The following is a 17,308-nucleotide window of genomic DNA, read 5'->3' as shown; positions in this document are numbered from 1 at the left end:
GGTTCATCCTGGCACAGAAAAGGAGAGATCAAAAATGGTTGTTGCCGAGAGCTCTGAGTACAGTGAATGTAGAACAGTAAGTACAATAAACCAGGCATGAATCTACGTGTATGGATGTGACCCCAACTTCACTGCATTTTCAGTGTCAGAAGGAATAGCAGCATTTAATTTTGACAGGGCTGATTTTGTCCCCAGCTTTTAGTTCAGGGGTATTTGAAAATAATCCAGACTGAGCCATCCTTTGACTCTGGATCAGTTTTGCTTCCTGATCCAAACCAGTGGGGTTTCAGAGATAGAGGTTGATTGCAGGGTTTGACTGTGTTAGCTTTGGATGTGTGTGGTTAGCTGTGGAAGTGTGCATCCTGCTTGTTTTCCTGTAGTCAAGCAGCATTACTTGTCAATGGGATGTTCTCTCTGTGCGACCCCAGGGACTCACATTGTTGCATTTGCTTTGCAGGTCCTGGCAGAGCTCAAGGAATACGCTACTGAGGTGGATGTTGACTTCGTGCGCAAGGCTGTCAGGGCAATTGGGCGCTGTGCCATCAAAGTTGAGGCAAGTATCTGAACCTTGAGGTTTTCTGTGATTCTCTCACTTCAGAAGCAGTAATGGGCTTTGTCATCTTGTATCCACGTGACACAAAGTTTCTTTACTCCTGTGTTGGCAATTGAGTGACCAGGATGATGAGAATGATGTCATGCTCGTGTTGATCAGTAGCTGGTGAGCTCCAGTTGAGTACATTGCAGGAGGGTGGTGTGCTCCTCTCAGACCTCAGCTTTGCAGGCAGAGTGAGGCAGGTAAATCATCCCTCACGGAATATTTTGCTGCACTGGCTTCATGAGGGACCTCTTTTAATAGCTTTGGCCTGACCTTCTGAAGGGGGAAGGAGAAGAGGGTGTGCAGAAGAGCTCAGTCTTATGAAATGCTTTGTTCCCCCATATTTCAGCTGAATAGAACACATGCACAGAATTACAAAGATTTGGGGCACTTAAGTGCAGTTTGCACAAACACAGAGTGACTCTGTCTGCTTATTTAGTTGTACAGGTCCATATAGCTTGTAACTTCGTTTAGAGTGTGCCTAGATGCTTATGCAAGTAAGTTCCCAAGAACCCCTGCAGTTATCCGAAAGAGCAGTCTGCAATGTCCTCTGCCAGTTGAACATCCACCAAAATGCTCATCAGAGAATATTTTTTTGGTGATATCCCTGTTAATCTCCCTGTAAATGAGTCCGGTATGCCTGACAGGAGCTCAGAACGCCTGTGAGAAGAGGGAAGACTTATGCTGTGGTGTTAGTGCTTTTCAGTAAACTGATAGCCGAGTGGAAAATGTCACATAAGCCCTCTAATTTCAGCTGAGCTCATTTAGCTTTTGCTAAAGTGTGTTCCCAGGAGCATTGCCTGACAGCAGATTTAAATAAAAGCCTCATCATGCCTGACTGAGTTTGGTGTCAGTGCACAGGTTTCTCTGGTTCCAGCTAAGCTACTGTGACTCTGCGTCAAGAGGACACCAGCTGCTGACCTCTTGAGAGAATGGACTGCCCATGCAGCCTTCACTTCCTTCCTTCAGCTCCTAAAGGCTTATCCCTGCCATGGGCTTTGTTTTAAGCATGGCCCAATGGCACGGGTGATGACTGCCTCTTATTTCATGTCTGCAGTTCAAACTACCAGAGTGCTCCTTCCGTGATGTGTGCAGGCAGGAGGCTGACTGCATGGAGCCACAGGAGTCACAGTAGAAAATCCTCTTGAGCATGGTAGAAGGCTACTGACAAGTTAGAAGAAGCTGGTGGCAGCTCTTTCTGTAGCAGTGCTTGTGCTGGGGACTGGGAGTTGGCTTTAGTTCTCAGTAGGGACTTTCTTGCTAGGATTTGGTCATGTGTGTCTCTCATAAAAGATGGTGTATTCGTGCACTATCAAGGTGGTTTTAGAAGGTTTTACCCTTTCCTGCCCTTATTCCCTACATTCTTTCTTCCCATCCCTAGTACTATGACATTCAGATTCGTTATGATAATGTCCCATCAAATTCACAGTGACCCTCCAACTATGTAATTGTCTCTCTCAGTAGGTAGCGTTAACCTTGATGTTTAGCAGTGCTCCTTTGAAGACACTGCTGCTAAAAATGGGATCTGTTTACTCCTCTGACAAGAGCCAGATTTAAAGAGGGCAAATATAGAACAACGTATTACAGAGTCCTCAAGTCTGGGTTAATCCCTGTCCCCTGTGCATCTCTGTTTACCAGAGCCTGTTTGCACTGTGAGTTATGACTAATGGAAGAGCATCATCCTCTTAGCCATCAGTGTCCAAGTTCCTAAGGCTTCAAAATCTGCTTTTTGACACAGGGCACAGCCGGAGGGAGCTGTTGATGAATGAGCATTCACAGGAAACCTCAGCTCTGCTTCAGGGATCCTACCTTTTGTCTGATTGTCTCTCCTAGATGAGTAAGACATTGTGTTGGCTGTGATGTGAGCAAGTGTGGCATTACCTTTGCTGCAGACAACAGAGGCAGTGCTTGTTTGGGAAATATAAGCAATACCTATGCTGAATAGAAAGGTTGATTTTTGCCCAGGCTTAAGTAGTCATATTGTCTTGGGGCATGTTGGAACAACATCATTTTGCATGGATAGACTAGCTCAGAGTTAGAGTATGTCTACAGCAGACTATGTGATGTAGCTAGGCTTGCATTGGTTTCCTCCATTGACAGCACTAGATGAAGTCATCATCTGATGCTTTGCTTGTAAGCAAACCAAGCATCACTTCTATGGGAAAAGGAAATGAAGTGGATGCAGTAAGAATAGTGATTCTTCTGGAGCAAAGAAGCAGCAGAAGGAGCCATATTAGAGGGGGATTTGTCTCCGTTCCAAGAGATTCTGCCAGCAGCCCAGTTGTTAGAAATCATTGAGTCTCATGGCTGTGATCATGGTGTGTGCTACTTCAGTGTTCTTTCAGGCTTTCATTTGCTTTCTACAGAAAAAAACAAAGGAATTTTGACACTGGTTGGTTTTTCCTCATTCCAACTTGAGAGTTGTTCTGGTTGGGGCTCTCTTTCATCAGTTTGCACAGCACTGCAGTCCCTTGGGATGGCTACCTTCAAACAGCAATGTGTTTACAAGGGATGGGCTGAGATGAGATGGATTTTGCTACAGGGAGAGGGACTGCTCTCCTGTGTGTGTGCCTACGTGGCTGCTCACTTCCCAAGGGACTCATGGACTAAAAATCAATCCCGCATATTTCAAAGTGGAGGTTGTGCTCTTCCTGGAAAACTCACGCTTTGAAGTGCCTAAAGGAAAGTAAATAAACCTTAATTTGCTTTTCCTTGAATTCTGCAGCTCTTCTGCTTTACTCGGTGTAGACTGACAGGGCTGGACTGCTTGTTGTGACTGACCGCTGTAGGTTCTGCGGAGTAGAGTTGGCTTAGGACAGGTTTACCCCAAGTGCCCCTTAAGGCCACTTGTTAAAACATGAAGTGAAAGTAGGTGAAACTGGTGAGAGATGAAAATTCTGAAGCATCTGTCTTCAAGACTTTCAGTGGGGTTCACACTGTGAGCCATGTCAATGTGTGTGGAGCCAGCTCCATGGTCAGTCTCCATGAAATGGAAGCCTTCCAAGTCCCAGGCCTCAAATCTTCTGTTGAGCAGAAGAGATCAGAGCAGGCCATTGTCAAATTGCCATTTCACTGCCTCTGTAGTGGCAGAGGACCTGTAAATCCGTGCTAAGAAGGGAGAGGTATCATAAAATACATGATACCAATCATAATTTTATATGGTACATTTCCTTACTCTGCAACCAATTGTATTGGGTTTGTTTCTGTTTGATGTGAATTTCAGGGGAGATTCCTATGCTTTTTAGTGCCACTTTGCAAAGACAGAGCAAATGCTGGTTTATAGTGTGTTCTCTCTTGGCTGCTCATTGCCACTGTTTGCACTTGTAGGCTATGTTTGTAAGACACCACAGCTAGAGTCACAAGGGCAAGCAATCACCAAGAGGTTTTAGTGTCTGCTTGTCCCCAGTTCAGCTCTACAAGTCTTGAGGTTTGTCCCTGAGCTTTGTGCCCATTCTCAAAAAGCTGATTCCTGTGACTTAAATGCCATTTTATTCCTCCTCCTCCTGCCCAGCTTTCAAGTACTGTGAATGTGAAGGGGACTGTTGGCTCACTTGAACTGAAAAATCCACCTACGTTGCTATTGTCTGTGCCCTACGCTGTTTGTCTCGATGCTGAATGCTTTCTGAATGTTCTGATGGCAGTGTCATGAGCAGTCTGCTTCTCACATTAATCACCAGCTGTGTAATGAGGCTTCATATGTGCTCTGTTAATAGCGAAATTGCTGTCCTTATTTGAGACTCCTTGGTGCTGGAGTTGGCTGCTCCTGTGATGTCCTGCCTCACTGTGCTATTTGGAATTAGACCTCCCTGAATTACTTGCCTCTAACTCCAGTTCTGGTTCCTGGAGCATGCCAGTGTCTAGTCCTTGTTATCTTACAGTGCCTGTGGCTGGGAATTTTGAGCTAGTTAATGTAAAAGCTGTATTAGCAAGAGCTGGATTGCTATTTATAGCTGTATCTTCACTTGTTGCTGGTGACCTCACCCCCAAAACAGTGACGCTTTTGCTGCTGTTACTGCAGTGTGATTGACAGCATGGGTTTATCCTGCCTTCTAGCTTCCCCTGTTAAGGACACCTTCCAGCAGTCCCTACCAAAACTCTCCCCACTCTGGTTGCCATGGCTTGGGAGTGTCTAAGAGGGCTCGTTTGGTGGCCTGTTTCAACTGCTAGCCAGCAAGAGGGTGTTATAAGTAGTAAGGCAGGTGATGTTCTTAAGGTCTTTTATGTGGTGATCCAGCTATCTACTGGCACAGTTGCTTCAGACGTTACTTTTGCAGGAGCTGGAGTCAGCTGGTTTCTCCAGTGTAATACACAAGCACTTGTCAACCTGCAGGTTTCTTCTGAACAAGTATACTGAGGTGGTAGCTGCGGTCCTTTTGTTTCCACCCTTGGGCCTTTTCTCATATGCATGCATTGTTCCTCAGCATGTGCTGTGGTGTTTCTTCAGCTTGTTTTAATTGTATTGTTCCGTTCTCTCTAGCAATCTGCTGAGCGCTGCGTGAGCACACTGCTAGACCTCATCCAGACCAAGGTCAACTATGTGGTCCAGGAAGCCATTGTTGTCATCAGAGACATCTTCCGCAAGTACCCCAACAAGTAGGTGGATGTAGCCTAAGGTTTTTGGAAGCCCTTGTTGCTAACATCAGTATGGAGCAATGTAAAACCCACTCAGCATAGTTTACCAGGGCTCTGAAGCAGAGGTGGCCATTGTTCTGAAAAGCCATGTCCGTTCTGATTCTAGCTCCTACTACAGTAGGACTCAGATGTTAGCTCTAAATGAGGTATCAACCTGGCACATTATTAGTTTGAATCAAAAGCTTTTCCTTCCCCACCGTTGCATATTCATGCTGAGTATAAGCCTTAATCAAAAGCCGTAAAGCTCTCACAGAGAATGCCAAAAAGAAAATTAGACCAAGTTTACAGCATTGGGCATCTGGTTTTGCTCATCTCCTCTGGAAGGTTCATATACAAACCTTCATGGGCTGAGGTCTTGGTCAGATTGTGCTGAACAAAACACATAGTTTTCACCATCAGGAGCTCTCTCTGGCTTGGGCAGTACTCAGCTCTTTTTCAGCTGTTTCTACAGTGATGTTTTGTCTCTTAGCTGCAGAACAGCAGAGTCTTTCAGCGGATACTTCATGATCACCTAAAAAGTAATATGGGACCTCTGCAGGCCTCTCTGGCAATTTCTGCTGTCAGTTACAAGATAGATTACCTGCTTTTTGACTGGGATATCCACACACGGGAATAGGGGAAGCTAAATAATCAGCGTGAGGTTTAGTCTGTTTTACAGCAAAGCCTTTGGGGAAGTGTGATACCCAGTTTAGAGTTACCAGTCTGAAGATGCCAGTGAGGCTGCAGGATCTGATACAGACTCAGGATTTGAACTGTTGGATCAAATGTTCTCTTTATGAAAACAGAGAGGGAGGGAGAATTCCACATCTGGGTGGTCTTGTTGAATAACAAAACTGCAAAGCTCTTGAGGACCATGTGAGCTTGGTAAAAGAAAAAGGCCAGGAATATCTTCTGTAGTTGAGTGAAAATGCTGCTTGTTGCATACAAGTACAAGACATTGTCATTCAGTGCAAGAGTCTCTGCAGAATGATGTGGGCAGAGATGGAGAAACACAAGTGGAATTCACCCCAGTAATCCATCTGTACTCTGACAAACCAGGTATGAAAGCATCATTGCCACTCTGTGCGAGAACCTCGATTCCCTGGATGAACCAGATGCTAGAGCTGCCATGATCTGGATTGTGGGCGAATATGCAGAAAGGATTGACAATGCAGATGAGCTGTTGGAGAGTTTCTTGGAGGGCTTCCATGATGAAAGCACTCAGGTAAAATTGTGTTCATCTTATCTGTAGTGTTTTGTGCAGTGTATGTATGGGATAATAAGTAAGTAACATTGCAGTGGTCAGGAAATACCTCCCAAGGAAAACTTCAATATTTGGCTAAAATAAAACTCTTGGGAGTCTGTAGACTTTCTGTGTTGTTTGTATTTCCCAAACTTCTCTTTTTGGAAGGATAAGAAAGAACAGGAGGGGTTTCTAGATTTTGTATGTATCTTGAGGAATAGGGACCAGAACATACAGAAGAGTGATAAGATGCATAAATGTACAACATAAATCTCAGTGTGCTAATCTGGGACTTGTCTGTGGAAGTGTTTTGCAGTAGGCAAGAGTCTGAGTCTCACTGTACTGGGTTTCCCTGGCAAAGAATAGTTGTAATGCTGTTAGAAAGCACAGGACTCGAGTTCCGTATCAATAATGGATGTTGGGACCTGGGAGACGTTGCTAAAGCATGGATGAATTTTCTAATCTCTGCTGTGTCTGCTTCTCTTAGGTGCAGCTCACCCTACTGACTGCTATAGTGAAGCTGTTCTTAAAAAAGCCTTCTGAGACACAGGAGCTGGTTCAGCAGGTTCTCAGCCTGGCCACACAGGTAAGCCAAGGTATTGAGAAAACCAGAGCCCTCCAGACATCATGTTGGCCTGCTGTGTGGTGTCTCCCATCTGCCAGGCAAATCAGCTTTGCGGTAAATAGGATTCAAGCATGTTCCCCTCTCTCCCAAACACACTCCATTTAAGAGCTGCTCTGTGCCTGTTACCATGCCATCTGGCATCTGCTCTCTCCTTAGCTCTTGCTTCATCCTAATTCCCTCCCATTCCCCACTAAATGAAAAGCTAGGGACAGGGTAGAGTTATGAAGAGACCAAAATACTTTCTCTTTGAAGACGGCTTGTAGTTAAAACATCTGGAACTGACAGAGGGAAAGGGTCTGGCAAAGACTTGGTTCTGTGAACAGCAAAGCTTAAGCAGTGTTATGAAAAAGGAAGAACTGAGGTTTGGGTTTTTTCCTTTGTACTTGGATGCTGTCAGCCAATATGACAGCTTTGCTGGAGGCTTTAACAGTGGGTTAAGATCCTGGATTCATTATGCATGAGGTGCTGAGTTATGAGCTCAAATCACTGCAGGCAGGACTGGGCTTGAGCTGGTAGACAGAAGTGCTGTAGCTCTGCAAGACAGAAGTGAAGATGTCATGGTGGCTGGAGTGGGTAGGACATGAGCTGATCCTCTTACAGTCCCTGGCTGTAATGACTGGGGTAAATGTGTGATGGCATAGCCCAAAAAGAGCCCCTCTGTTCCAGACCTGCTGTGTCAAGTGATGAAAATAGTTTCTCAACTGCTCTGAACGGGCTGCTGTTGTTTATGAGCAGAAAACCTGGAGTCTATCATTAGCTGGCCTTTTTGGTCCTCTTTGCTGCAACAAGCCATGGCCGTGGACTTACGAGTACTTAAAACTTTTATTCATCCCTTTGGGGGTGTTGCATTGGTCAGAAGCAAGAAATCTGTGGTCTGCTTTTCTTCCTTCAAAACCTGCTGTTAGGCAGGCTCCCAGCAACTCTTCTGAGAGGAATTGGGCCAAGGGCATGCTTTATCATTTGTCTAAGCTAACAGAAGAAAGGTACTAAGTGTTAAAACCCACTATGCTGAGTCACAAAACACTTATTGGTACCCTAGGAATATAATAGGCGTCTGTTTTTTCTCTGTTTGCCACAAATGTTGATTCAGTCTAGCTGGTATTTTATATGAATAATAAGTCAGAGTAGGATAACTGGCTGTAAAATACTAAAAAGTCCTGTGCTTCAAGGTCTGATTTCTAGGTAGAGATGCTGTTTTTTCACTGGAGTGGGAGAGTAATTACACGTGTATTTCTTTCCCCAGCTTAGGTATTGTTGCACTTTGAGTTTCTCTTAGGGTATGTCTGCACAGCAAACTGCTGGTGTGATTGTAGAAGAAGCCTGCTTAATCCAGCCAACACTGGTAAAAATAGCAATGAAACAGCTGGGGATGGGAGGGACACGGATGTGTAGCTGCAGTCTGGGTCCCTGGCAAGCCCATAACCTAATGGGTGGCACAGAGCCATTGCTCTTGTCTGGCACGGGTGGGTAATTAGGCTAGCATGGGTTCACTGGTATGCACCACAGGTGTGCATGCAGCCCCTGGAGAGCAGAGAATTGGGAGAACTGTGGAAAAGGGAGATGTGAGCCTCCTGTTCCAGTAGATTTACTAAAGTTTCAAGTCTGTTTATTTGGCTGTGGGAAGAAACAGTCAGTCTTGAATCTGTGTGTGCCTGCAAGTACATAGGAGCATATGGTCTTTCATGTCTGCCCTTGCAGAAGCCCTGCCTCCTCCTGAACTGCCTCTGCAGGCAGGATGCAGAGAGTCTTGTAGGAATTGTTAGGGGTGAAAAGTGTAAAGAGTCCACGACTCCACCATCAAACTGAAAAACAGCACTGCAGAGGGATCTGTCTGTTGTCCCAGATATTGTATCTAGGTCCTTACAACAAAATGAGCTTAGCATGGTCGGTGCCATTACAAAGAGAGGTTTTGCTGTGTGCCTGTGAATGTCTCGAGACTGACAGCAGAGAGGCAGGTGATAGGAGGTCAGCAGCAGTGGGCATAATATCATGGAGGAGGAAAAGAACTACCAAGTAGGAAGGCTAATGAGGTGTATGATGTGTTGCCAGAGTTTAGTGGGGGGTGGAAGCTTCAAAAACCTTTACCCTGTTATTCTGCTGACGTGGGGATTAAAAATCCCAGTTCTCGTTTCCATGAACAGTTCAAACATGTTGCACTACACCACAACACCTCCCTCTCCCTAGAACGTTAGCTGCCAACTATCACCATTCACTTTACTGCTCTGGGCAGAGCTGTTGGAAAAGCGGAGAAATAATTAGCACTTCATGCAGAGGCAGAACTGTCTGCAGTGAAACAAGGCTGTTATTGACAGCTGGAGAACTGATGAAGGACCCTAGCTGTGTGTCATTAGCATCTTTACATACTTCATTAGATAACTAAAAGGCGGGATTAATAAGATCTCTTTTTGGTATGAAGAATATGGCTTATTAAGATCCATTCTGTAGCTCTGCAGTGTATTTTTGTCCAGCAGTGTCCTTGGGTAAGTAGTATATTTCCAGGAATCTTGGATCATTCTGTTCCAATGCGCATTATTGTATATATACTCTTACTGTGTGACAGAGTCATTTTGACCTATGTTCTTTTCTCCTATCAACAACCCTTGGAGTTCTCCTGATATTTACTGTTATGTCAAGTGGCAGGAGAGTTTGGAAAGCAGTTGAAGCCTTAAAGGGACCTTAAAGCTCATTCAGTTCCAACTGCTGCCAAGGACCAGGGACACCTTCCACTAGAGCAGGTTGCTCCAAGCCCCTGTGTCCAGCCTGGCCTTGAACACTGCCAGGGATGGGGCAGTCACAGCTTCTCTGGGCCACCCTGTGCCAGTGCCTCGGCACCCTCGCAGGAAGAGCTTCTGCCTAAGAGCTCATCTAGGTTCCCCTCTGGCAGATTAAAGCCATTCCCCTTTGTCCTGTCCCTACAGGCCTTTGTCAAAAGCCCCTTTCCAGTTTTCTCAGGGGTTTTTGCCTCCTGAGCAGGATGCTAGGCATTAATACTTTGGTTCTTATTTCTCATTTTGGGATGTTCATCGCAACAAGCAGTTCATAACATCATTCTGAAGTTGGTGACTGGATGATTGGGGTTTTTTAATCCAGAAAAATGAAGTGATGACAGGCATTAGTCTGCTTCAGACCTGTGACTGATGTATTGCTTTGCCTCAGGATTCCGACAACCCAGACCTGCGGGATCGGGGCTACATCTACTGGCGCCTTCTTTCCACGGATCCAGTGACTGCCAAAGAAGTGGTCCTGTCGGAAAAGCCACTTATTTCTGAAGAGACTGATCTGATTGAACCCACCCTGCTAGATGAGTTGATCTGCCATATCGGGTCTCTGGCTTCTGTGTACCACAAACCACCCAACGCTTTTGTGGAGGGGAGCCATGGGATCCACCGCAAACACTTGCCGATTCACCATGGAAGGTAAGCTGAGGGCAACCCTAGTGATAATGGGCAGGACTGGTTGTTTCTTTCTAGCAAATAGTCCAAAAGATGCAAAGATCTTTTTTAACACTGTAGTGGGGTTTTTTTTACTGCTATTGTAAGGGCTTGCAGGTCATTCAAGGGGCTATTTCATTGTAAGTTTTACTCCTGGGTATGTAGCTTCTGAGTTCCTGGGTCAGAAGACAGAGGAAGTATCCAAGTTCTTGTGTGAGGAGAAGCTGTGATGTTTTTTTGAGAAGACACTGGCTATAAGCCCTCTTGGCAGGAGAGTTTGAATAAAAAAGCAGAAACTTTGGATAACTGGCTCAAGTGTCTCCTCCAGTAGGAGGGTGACTGTGGTTAAAACCCAGCATCTTTCAGAAGGATGCACTTCACTGATTTTCTAAGAGCTTTTACTTCAGCAACAGCATAGCTTTACAAGCCTCAGTTGTGTAGAGTAATACTAGTTCCCTGGAACAGGCAAGTACAGGGATCCTTTGCTGTTGGAATATAAAATGGGGAAGGACTGGTAAAACTACCTTTCTCTAGGTGCCTATAAAGCAAGGGGAGTGTAAAAGCCATCTAAGCCCCATCATTGAAAACTGTTTGGGCTTAAAAAGATGTCTAGACTGATGTGGTTCTGTCTAACCTTTGTGGGGAAGATGCTTTGGCTTTTTGTCTGGAGCTTTAATGATTCCCCATGATCACAGTCCCAGAAGTGGGTTAGATCTGCAAGAGCAGGCAGTACACTAGTCCTTGGCTACAGCGATGTTGCTGTTAAGCCTGTTCCCATGGTTCCTCATTCAGGTAGACAGTGCTATTTGCACTAATGGCATTAAATACAAATGTAAGTGTGCTTTACAGCGGGAGGCAAAGTATCCAGGCTTACTTCTTAATATTCCCAAAGTGACATTTGGAGTGCTATTTTTTGCTGTTGTGCTGATAAATCAGTGTGCAGTGCTGCTCCTTTTCTATTTTCTGACACCCCTTCTCTGCTATTCTTAGCAACTAAAGCTATTTCTGTAATGACTAGCTTTGGGAAGCCGAATTGTTTTCTCCCTGCCTATGAAATCAAGTCTGACTTCACTGAGACCCAGGACCAGCAAGCACAAGTGTACTGGTTGGACAAAAAAGGCAGCGGATGCTCTCCATGACTGCCTCTTGTAGTCAAAGAGTTGGCTTCAATAGCAAAATGAGCTGGGGTGGGGGTAGCTTTGGTCTTTGGTATTACCAGCCTTCCTGTACACTGTTGTTTCAGGTCACTACAGAAGCTAATGTTTTAAGGGGGTTTAGCCAGCTCAAGGAGCTTTTGCAAGGAGCAGTCTTTCTACAGGCTTCTTGCTTATACTGTGTACGTGGTTTGACTCTCGTAGTTCATGCTCAGACAGTCTGATGACCTTAAATCTTTTCTGACTGTAGCAGTATTGTACGCTGCCCTGGTGGTGTTTACTACTAAATTACCCATTACTTCAACATAAAACCTTCAGGCCTCAGTCAGCAGTGGCAAGCTGGGAAGGGCCTGGAAGGTGCTCAGTGGAGCATGCTGCATACTGATGTAGTGCTCTAGCCTGTTTGGAAAGTTAAAAAAGAGTGGTGTTACTTAATGGCTCACCTCATAAAGAGGCCCCTGTTGTGGTTTTCTGCTTTACTATTAGCAAAAAGGCATTAAAACTTTACAGGTTGATGCCAAGCTGATGTTAATGACCTCTGTATACCAAACTGCCCCTTTCAGCCATGAGAACTACAGTGAGCAGCTCTGCAGGAGCGTGGTTGTGAGAGCCTGAATTTGGGTATCCAGTATGATTTTACTGAATACTAAGAAACTGGGTTGCCTCTTTCTAGTGCTGAATGTGCATGAAAAGATACATGAAGATCCATTAGTTTAAGGCAAGTTGAGGGTGTCCAGGGATAGATAACCTCCTCATCTCGCTATTTGGAGTTACCATCATTACTTCTGCCCTCTGGTAATGACCATTCTTGTGGCTGACCTCTCTGCTAGAGACTGAGGTTTTCCTTCAGATTGCACAGTGAGATAGAGGTAAAGCATGAATTTTAGAGATGTCCACAGTGGATGTGACTTAGGAGGATCAAGACAGCATTGTGTTGAGTCGATGGCCAGAAGTAGCTGCACGAGTGGTGCTTTCCTGGGTATAAACCTAGGAGGAGTTAGTTATGGTTGGCAGAATACTACATACATTGCATTTTGATTTCATTTTCATTTAATGTAAGACAAGTTCCTTTCAGCTTATATGAAGACCCACTGAGCAGCTCATGGGTGGTGAGATGTTCCTGCCTTTGCAATAAGCCCAAGTGTCATAGAGCTGCAGATGGATCCTAAAGCTGGGGGAGAAGTCTCCTGATTGCTTGGCAGTGTTTTTTCATGTGATGGCCCCCACTACCCCTGCTCAGCTGTAATGCAGCTGAGAAGTCTGGGGAGATGTCTGCAGGAGGAGGCTTGGGTAGGAGTCCCCATTCCCACACAGGCTATTTTTGATTCTGGTTAGGTTCTGACACCCAACGTCTGGAAGCCTCTGGAGGCTGAACTCATAGGAGAGCCCAATCTCCAGCTCATGTGGGTAAACCCAGCTGCTAGCCACTGCCCAAGATTACGAGAAAGAAATACCAAGTCTTTTTACCCTTTACAACCTATATATTCTTTGTTCATTTTTTTTCTGTCAAAGAAAATGCAAAGTTGTTCATACAAATCCCTTTGAAGAGCAATGGAAGGCTTTTGGTGCTTTTGTTAATACAAACTGACTTAGCTTTGTCCTTTCCTAATTTCTTGTTGGGCTTCGGGGCAGCTGCAGTTACACAAGACCTTGAAGGATTACTTTATCTCCATCAGAAGAAGGATGAGTAAGTGTTGAAGAGGTGTAGTGTTAAAGGGATTATATACTGGGAACGAACCGAGTGTGTGCACTACCGGCTTGTAATGTGCCTCTGCTCATACATGCTGTTCTTCCCTGTTCTCAGGTTGGGGGTGGGAGTGCATCACAGTAACCACTTGCTCTTCAAAACTATTTTAGCTAGCTGTTCAGCATATTCAGAAGTCTCCCTGCTGAAGCCAGAAGCAGAAAAGACAACTAATATTAGTTCTATTAGGGGTCTAAAGCTTTTAATGCAAAGAAGCTCTAGACCTTTTCCATTGCTGCCTGGTCGCTAATTCATTCTGTAGTACTTACACTGCATCTCTTCCTCTATGCACTGAAGTTGGGAGCAGCTTACATGCTGTTGTGTCCTGGGTTCAGGAGAAAAAGCTGCTACATCTGAACCCAGGACACGTTGCTAAAGCTTTCCCCTCAGTAACTGAATAAGGATGAGGAAGAGAGTTGTGGCTACTCCAAATCAGGAGCTGCAATCCTCAACAAAAGAGCCCCAGCAATAAGCACCTTGTCAGGACGCTTTCCCTTGGCATTTATGTGCAGTTACCTGTTGGCTGCATCTGCAGTAACATGAGCTAGAAATAATTTTGTCAGTTACTGCTGGCAACAGGATAAAAAAATAGATTTTAAGAGAGCTAAAATATTAGTGTCTCTGGATTTAAAGAATAAATACATTGTAATGAGATCTCCAGGAGCTACAGTCAGTCATAGTTGGGGTTTTTTTCTCTCCTTGTTGTAAAATTCAGTGACAAGTGAATATAAAAGGTAACCAAACTGCACACGATGAGTTTTGGAAGCTGTATCTTGAACATTTCTAGGCTAGCAATCAGCATGGCTGCTAACTCAAAGGCAGTTATTGATAGAAGGGAAGAATCTGTTTTAGATTGAGATCTTGAGTTAGAAAAGAGTTGTGGAGCTTGGTGCTGGCCAGTAGAAGGTGGTTCATCCAGACCTGTGGGGAGTGCTTGAGTTTGCAGTGGTTAGAGTGAGGGCTCAAGGGTTGCTCAGTGCTAGGTCTCAAAGGAAATCTGTATTTCTCCCCCCCCCCCCCCCCCCCAGCATGTTTACATGTAGTTCTCCAAGCCCAGTGGGCTAAAAATCCGCTCTATAGGTTTCTTCTGAGCTGGGAAACCCTTATTTTCAGTGCTGTAGTCCATATAGTACTCATGGCTCACTGTTTTGGAGAGGTCTGTGATGCCCGAGGTGGGCAAATTTCATGCCTTTGTGAAGAACCACGTGCCATAACACACTGCCTTGTACATGGCAGTGGTCAGAGCAACTGCTAGGATAAGGTATTTTAGATGGCTTTTGCTTATGAGCCACCTCTTGCTGTTTCCCCAGGCTGGGAATCTGAAGCTGGAGACTGAAGGTCACTAATGTTTCTCTCTTCTGTTTCTTGTTCCTCCCTCCCATAGCACTGATGCGGGCGATAGCCCTGTGGGCACAACAGCCACTACAAACCTGGAGCAGCCACAAGTCATTCCATCCCAGGGCGACCTTCTGGGTGACCTTCTCAACCTGGACCTGGGACCCCCAGTGAATGTTCCCCAAGTGTCCTCCATGCAGATGGGTGCTGTGGACCTCCTGGGAGGAGGGCTGGATAGCTTGGTAAGCAGCATCCTCTTTAGCTTCAGCTGATGTGAAATAATTGGAGCTGTGCTTATCTCTGCAAAGCTGTGACCATTTGTGCCTGTAATGCTTGGATCACTGAGCTCCCAGTGCTGAGTCCTAAAACTCCAAGGGGATTTAACCAGTGTGACTGTACCAGCTTTCAGCAGGTTTTTCCTGCTATAAAACAACTGGTGGTGCATGCTGTAGCATCCCCACGGTCAGCAGATACGTTTGTCCCATGCTTTTGCTGTCTGTGGAAGCAAACCAAAAAGTTGTTTTAAGGATGTGAAGTGTTCCAGTGCTTTGTAATTGGTTCAAGAAGGTGTTTGTTCCACACTGTTCCCACCCCTACTGAATTTCAGTGCAAAGCTCTCAGGGCTGCAGGCCGTAGCCCCGTGTCATCCCATTTGTATATTCTCCAGAGTATGCCATGGTTTAATATCGGTGACATTTTAATTGCAGTTAGGTCAAGAGAGAAGCACTCTGAGTAGTCCTCCCCATGCCATAGCTGCTCATAAGGATGTATTCTAGTGCTGACAGGGTCAGCCTCTGGAGTATGAGTAATCACAGGTTGCTTCTGCTCTGGGTGTGAGCTGGGCATGAGCTGCAATGAGAAAAACACTTAGCAAGGAGACCATGGAAGTGGTGAGGAGCTTGGTTCTTTGATCTAATGCTGGTAGCAGCCAGGCATTGAGGAGTGGTGAGTGCAGTTATCAGCCTGAGAGTTATTCCCATGGTGGGGAGCACAGCCTACAGACCCCTAACACCTTGGAGACTTGCCTACAGGGGTAGGAAGTAGCCTGGGTATACTTGCACCATGTAACCTGAGTAAGACTATCCCAGTGAACACAGGTGGGTGTTTTTCTGACCTACACTCTTGCTTTGGTTTGAGATTTGGCTTGTAATGAGCTGGCTTGGGTTATCTGTGTGCCTGGTTTAGGTGCATCTTCAGTTCTGAGTCAAGCTCTGAATAATAGAGGTAGGAGGCAGCTGGATGAACCCCAATGCAGCAGATCCTTATTTGTCAAAGATTTTTATTTTAAGCTGCCATAATCTTATTAAAGGCAGACATGAAGCACATTTCCAGCTCCAGCACTTCATGAGCTAATGAACTGGAAACTAACTGGCATTAGCATCCACAGAGGTCAGATGTGCTTTAGCCTCTCTGCCATCTAAACAGAAGTTTGCTTATTTAGCAGGGAGACTTCTTTTGCTGGGGAGGTAGGGAATTAGGGCAATAGATTAAGCTGGAGATGCTGGGAAAGCAGACAGTGAGCCCAGAGCAGTGACCTTTTTCAGCCTATGCCCCCTGCATCCCAAGATATGCCACTAAGAAACTAGTATTTTTAACTGTGTTAAGGCGTTGCAGCAAATGGTGCTGTCTGTCTGTGGCAGCAGAAATGCTTAGGAGTTAAATTCCTCTGCCCAAACCATCTTCCAGGCCACTTACAGTGAACCTTTGTGTCTCATTAGTGTCAGAGACTAATAAATGGCCACAGCAGGAGGGCTGAAACTTGGTTTTGGGAAGAGTTCTCTCGTAGTTGGCATTAATGGGCTTAATTTAGTGACCTGCTTTGGCAGCAGAGCTGACAGCTGATACAGTACAAGGCTTTTACTTAGTGTTTTCCTCAAGCCTTAAGTAAATCCATGGGGCTGTGAAGTGTGATCAAGCAAAGTGCTCATGGCTGGATGGGGAGGAGCTGTGCCTCTGGCTGCTTGGGCCAGTGCTGTCTCAGCTGAGTTACTAGATGGGGTGAGCACTAAAAGGAAAGTATCTGAATGGTGGTGAGTTTGATTTCCCCTGGACTGCTTCCTGTTGAAGTGCTGTTGCATCAAATGTCTTCTCTCCTGATCCCTCACATGTAGAAGTGAGTCTTTTTCTGGTAAATCTCTGTGCTTCTCTGGCTTTTCCTTCCTTAATACAGACATTGCAAGTGACACCAAGTTGGACAAGAGTATTGATCTGCTTGAGGGCAGGAAGGTTCTACAGAAGCAGAGACTGGATTGATGGGCCAAGGCCAAACAGTATGCAGTTAACAAGGCTCAGTGCCAGGTCCTGCACTTGGGTCACAACTCCATGCACCACTACAGACTTGGGGAAAGAAAGACATTGAGGTGATGGAGCGTGAAGAAGGGACTGAAGCTGGTGAAGGGTTTGGAGCACAAGTCTTGTGAGGAGCAGCTGAGGGAACTGGGGGTGTTTAGTCTGGAGAAAAGGAGGTTCAGGGGGGACCTTATTGCTCCCTACAGCTGCCTGAAAGGAGGTTGTAGTGAGGTGGGGGGGGGGGTCAGTCTCCCAAGTAACAAACGATAGGACAAGAGAAA

At 45.5% G+C, this 17,308-nt stretch overlaps 1 protein-coding gene across 1 annotated transcript in view; it reads left to right on the top strand.

Moving 5' to 3' along the window:
- The window catches only part of AP2B1 (adaptor related protein complex 2 subunit beta 1), a 78,926-nt gene that overhangs the window by 26,866 nt on the left and 34,752 nt on the right, over positions 1-17,308 (top strand). Inside the window, exons 9-14 of the mRNA XM_061470464.1 lie at positions 458-553; positions 5,073-5,188; positions 6,266-6,431; positions 6,937-7,035; positions 10,231-10,490; positions 14,788-14,980. Of these exons, the coding sequence (XP_061326448.1) occupies positions 458-553; positions 5,073-5,188; positions 6,266-6,431; positions 6,937-7,035; positions 10,231-10,490; positions 14,788-14,980 (930 nt within the window). The remainder of the gene's footprint in view (positions 1-457; positions 554-5,072; positions 5,189-6,265; positions 6,432-6,936; positions 7,036-10,230; positions 10,491-14,787; positions 14,981-17,308) is intronic.

This window comes from Pezoporus flaviventris, unplaced genomic scaffold, assembly GCF_033815535.1.
Source record: "Pezoporus flaviventris isolate CSIRO_AGI_PZ_B2104156 unplaced genomic scaffold, CSIRO_AGI_Pfla_v1 ptg000063l, whole genome shotgun sequence".
Taxonomy (NCBI): domain Eukaryota; kingdom Metazoa; phylum Chordata; class Aves; order Psittaciformes; family Psittacidae; genus Pezoporus; species Pezoporus flaviventris.
This window is presented reverse-complemented; position numbering and strand designations above follow the sequence as displayed.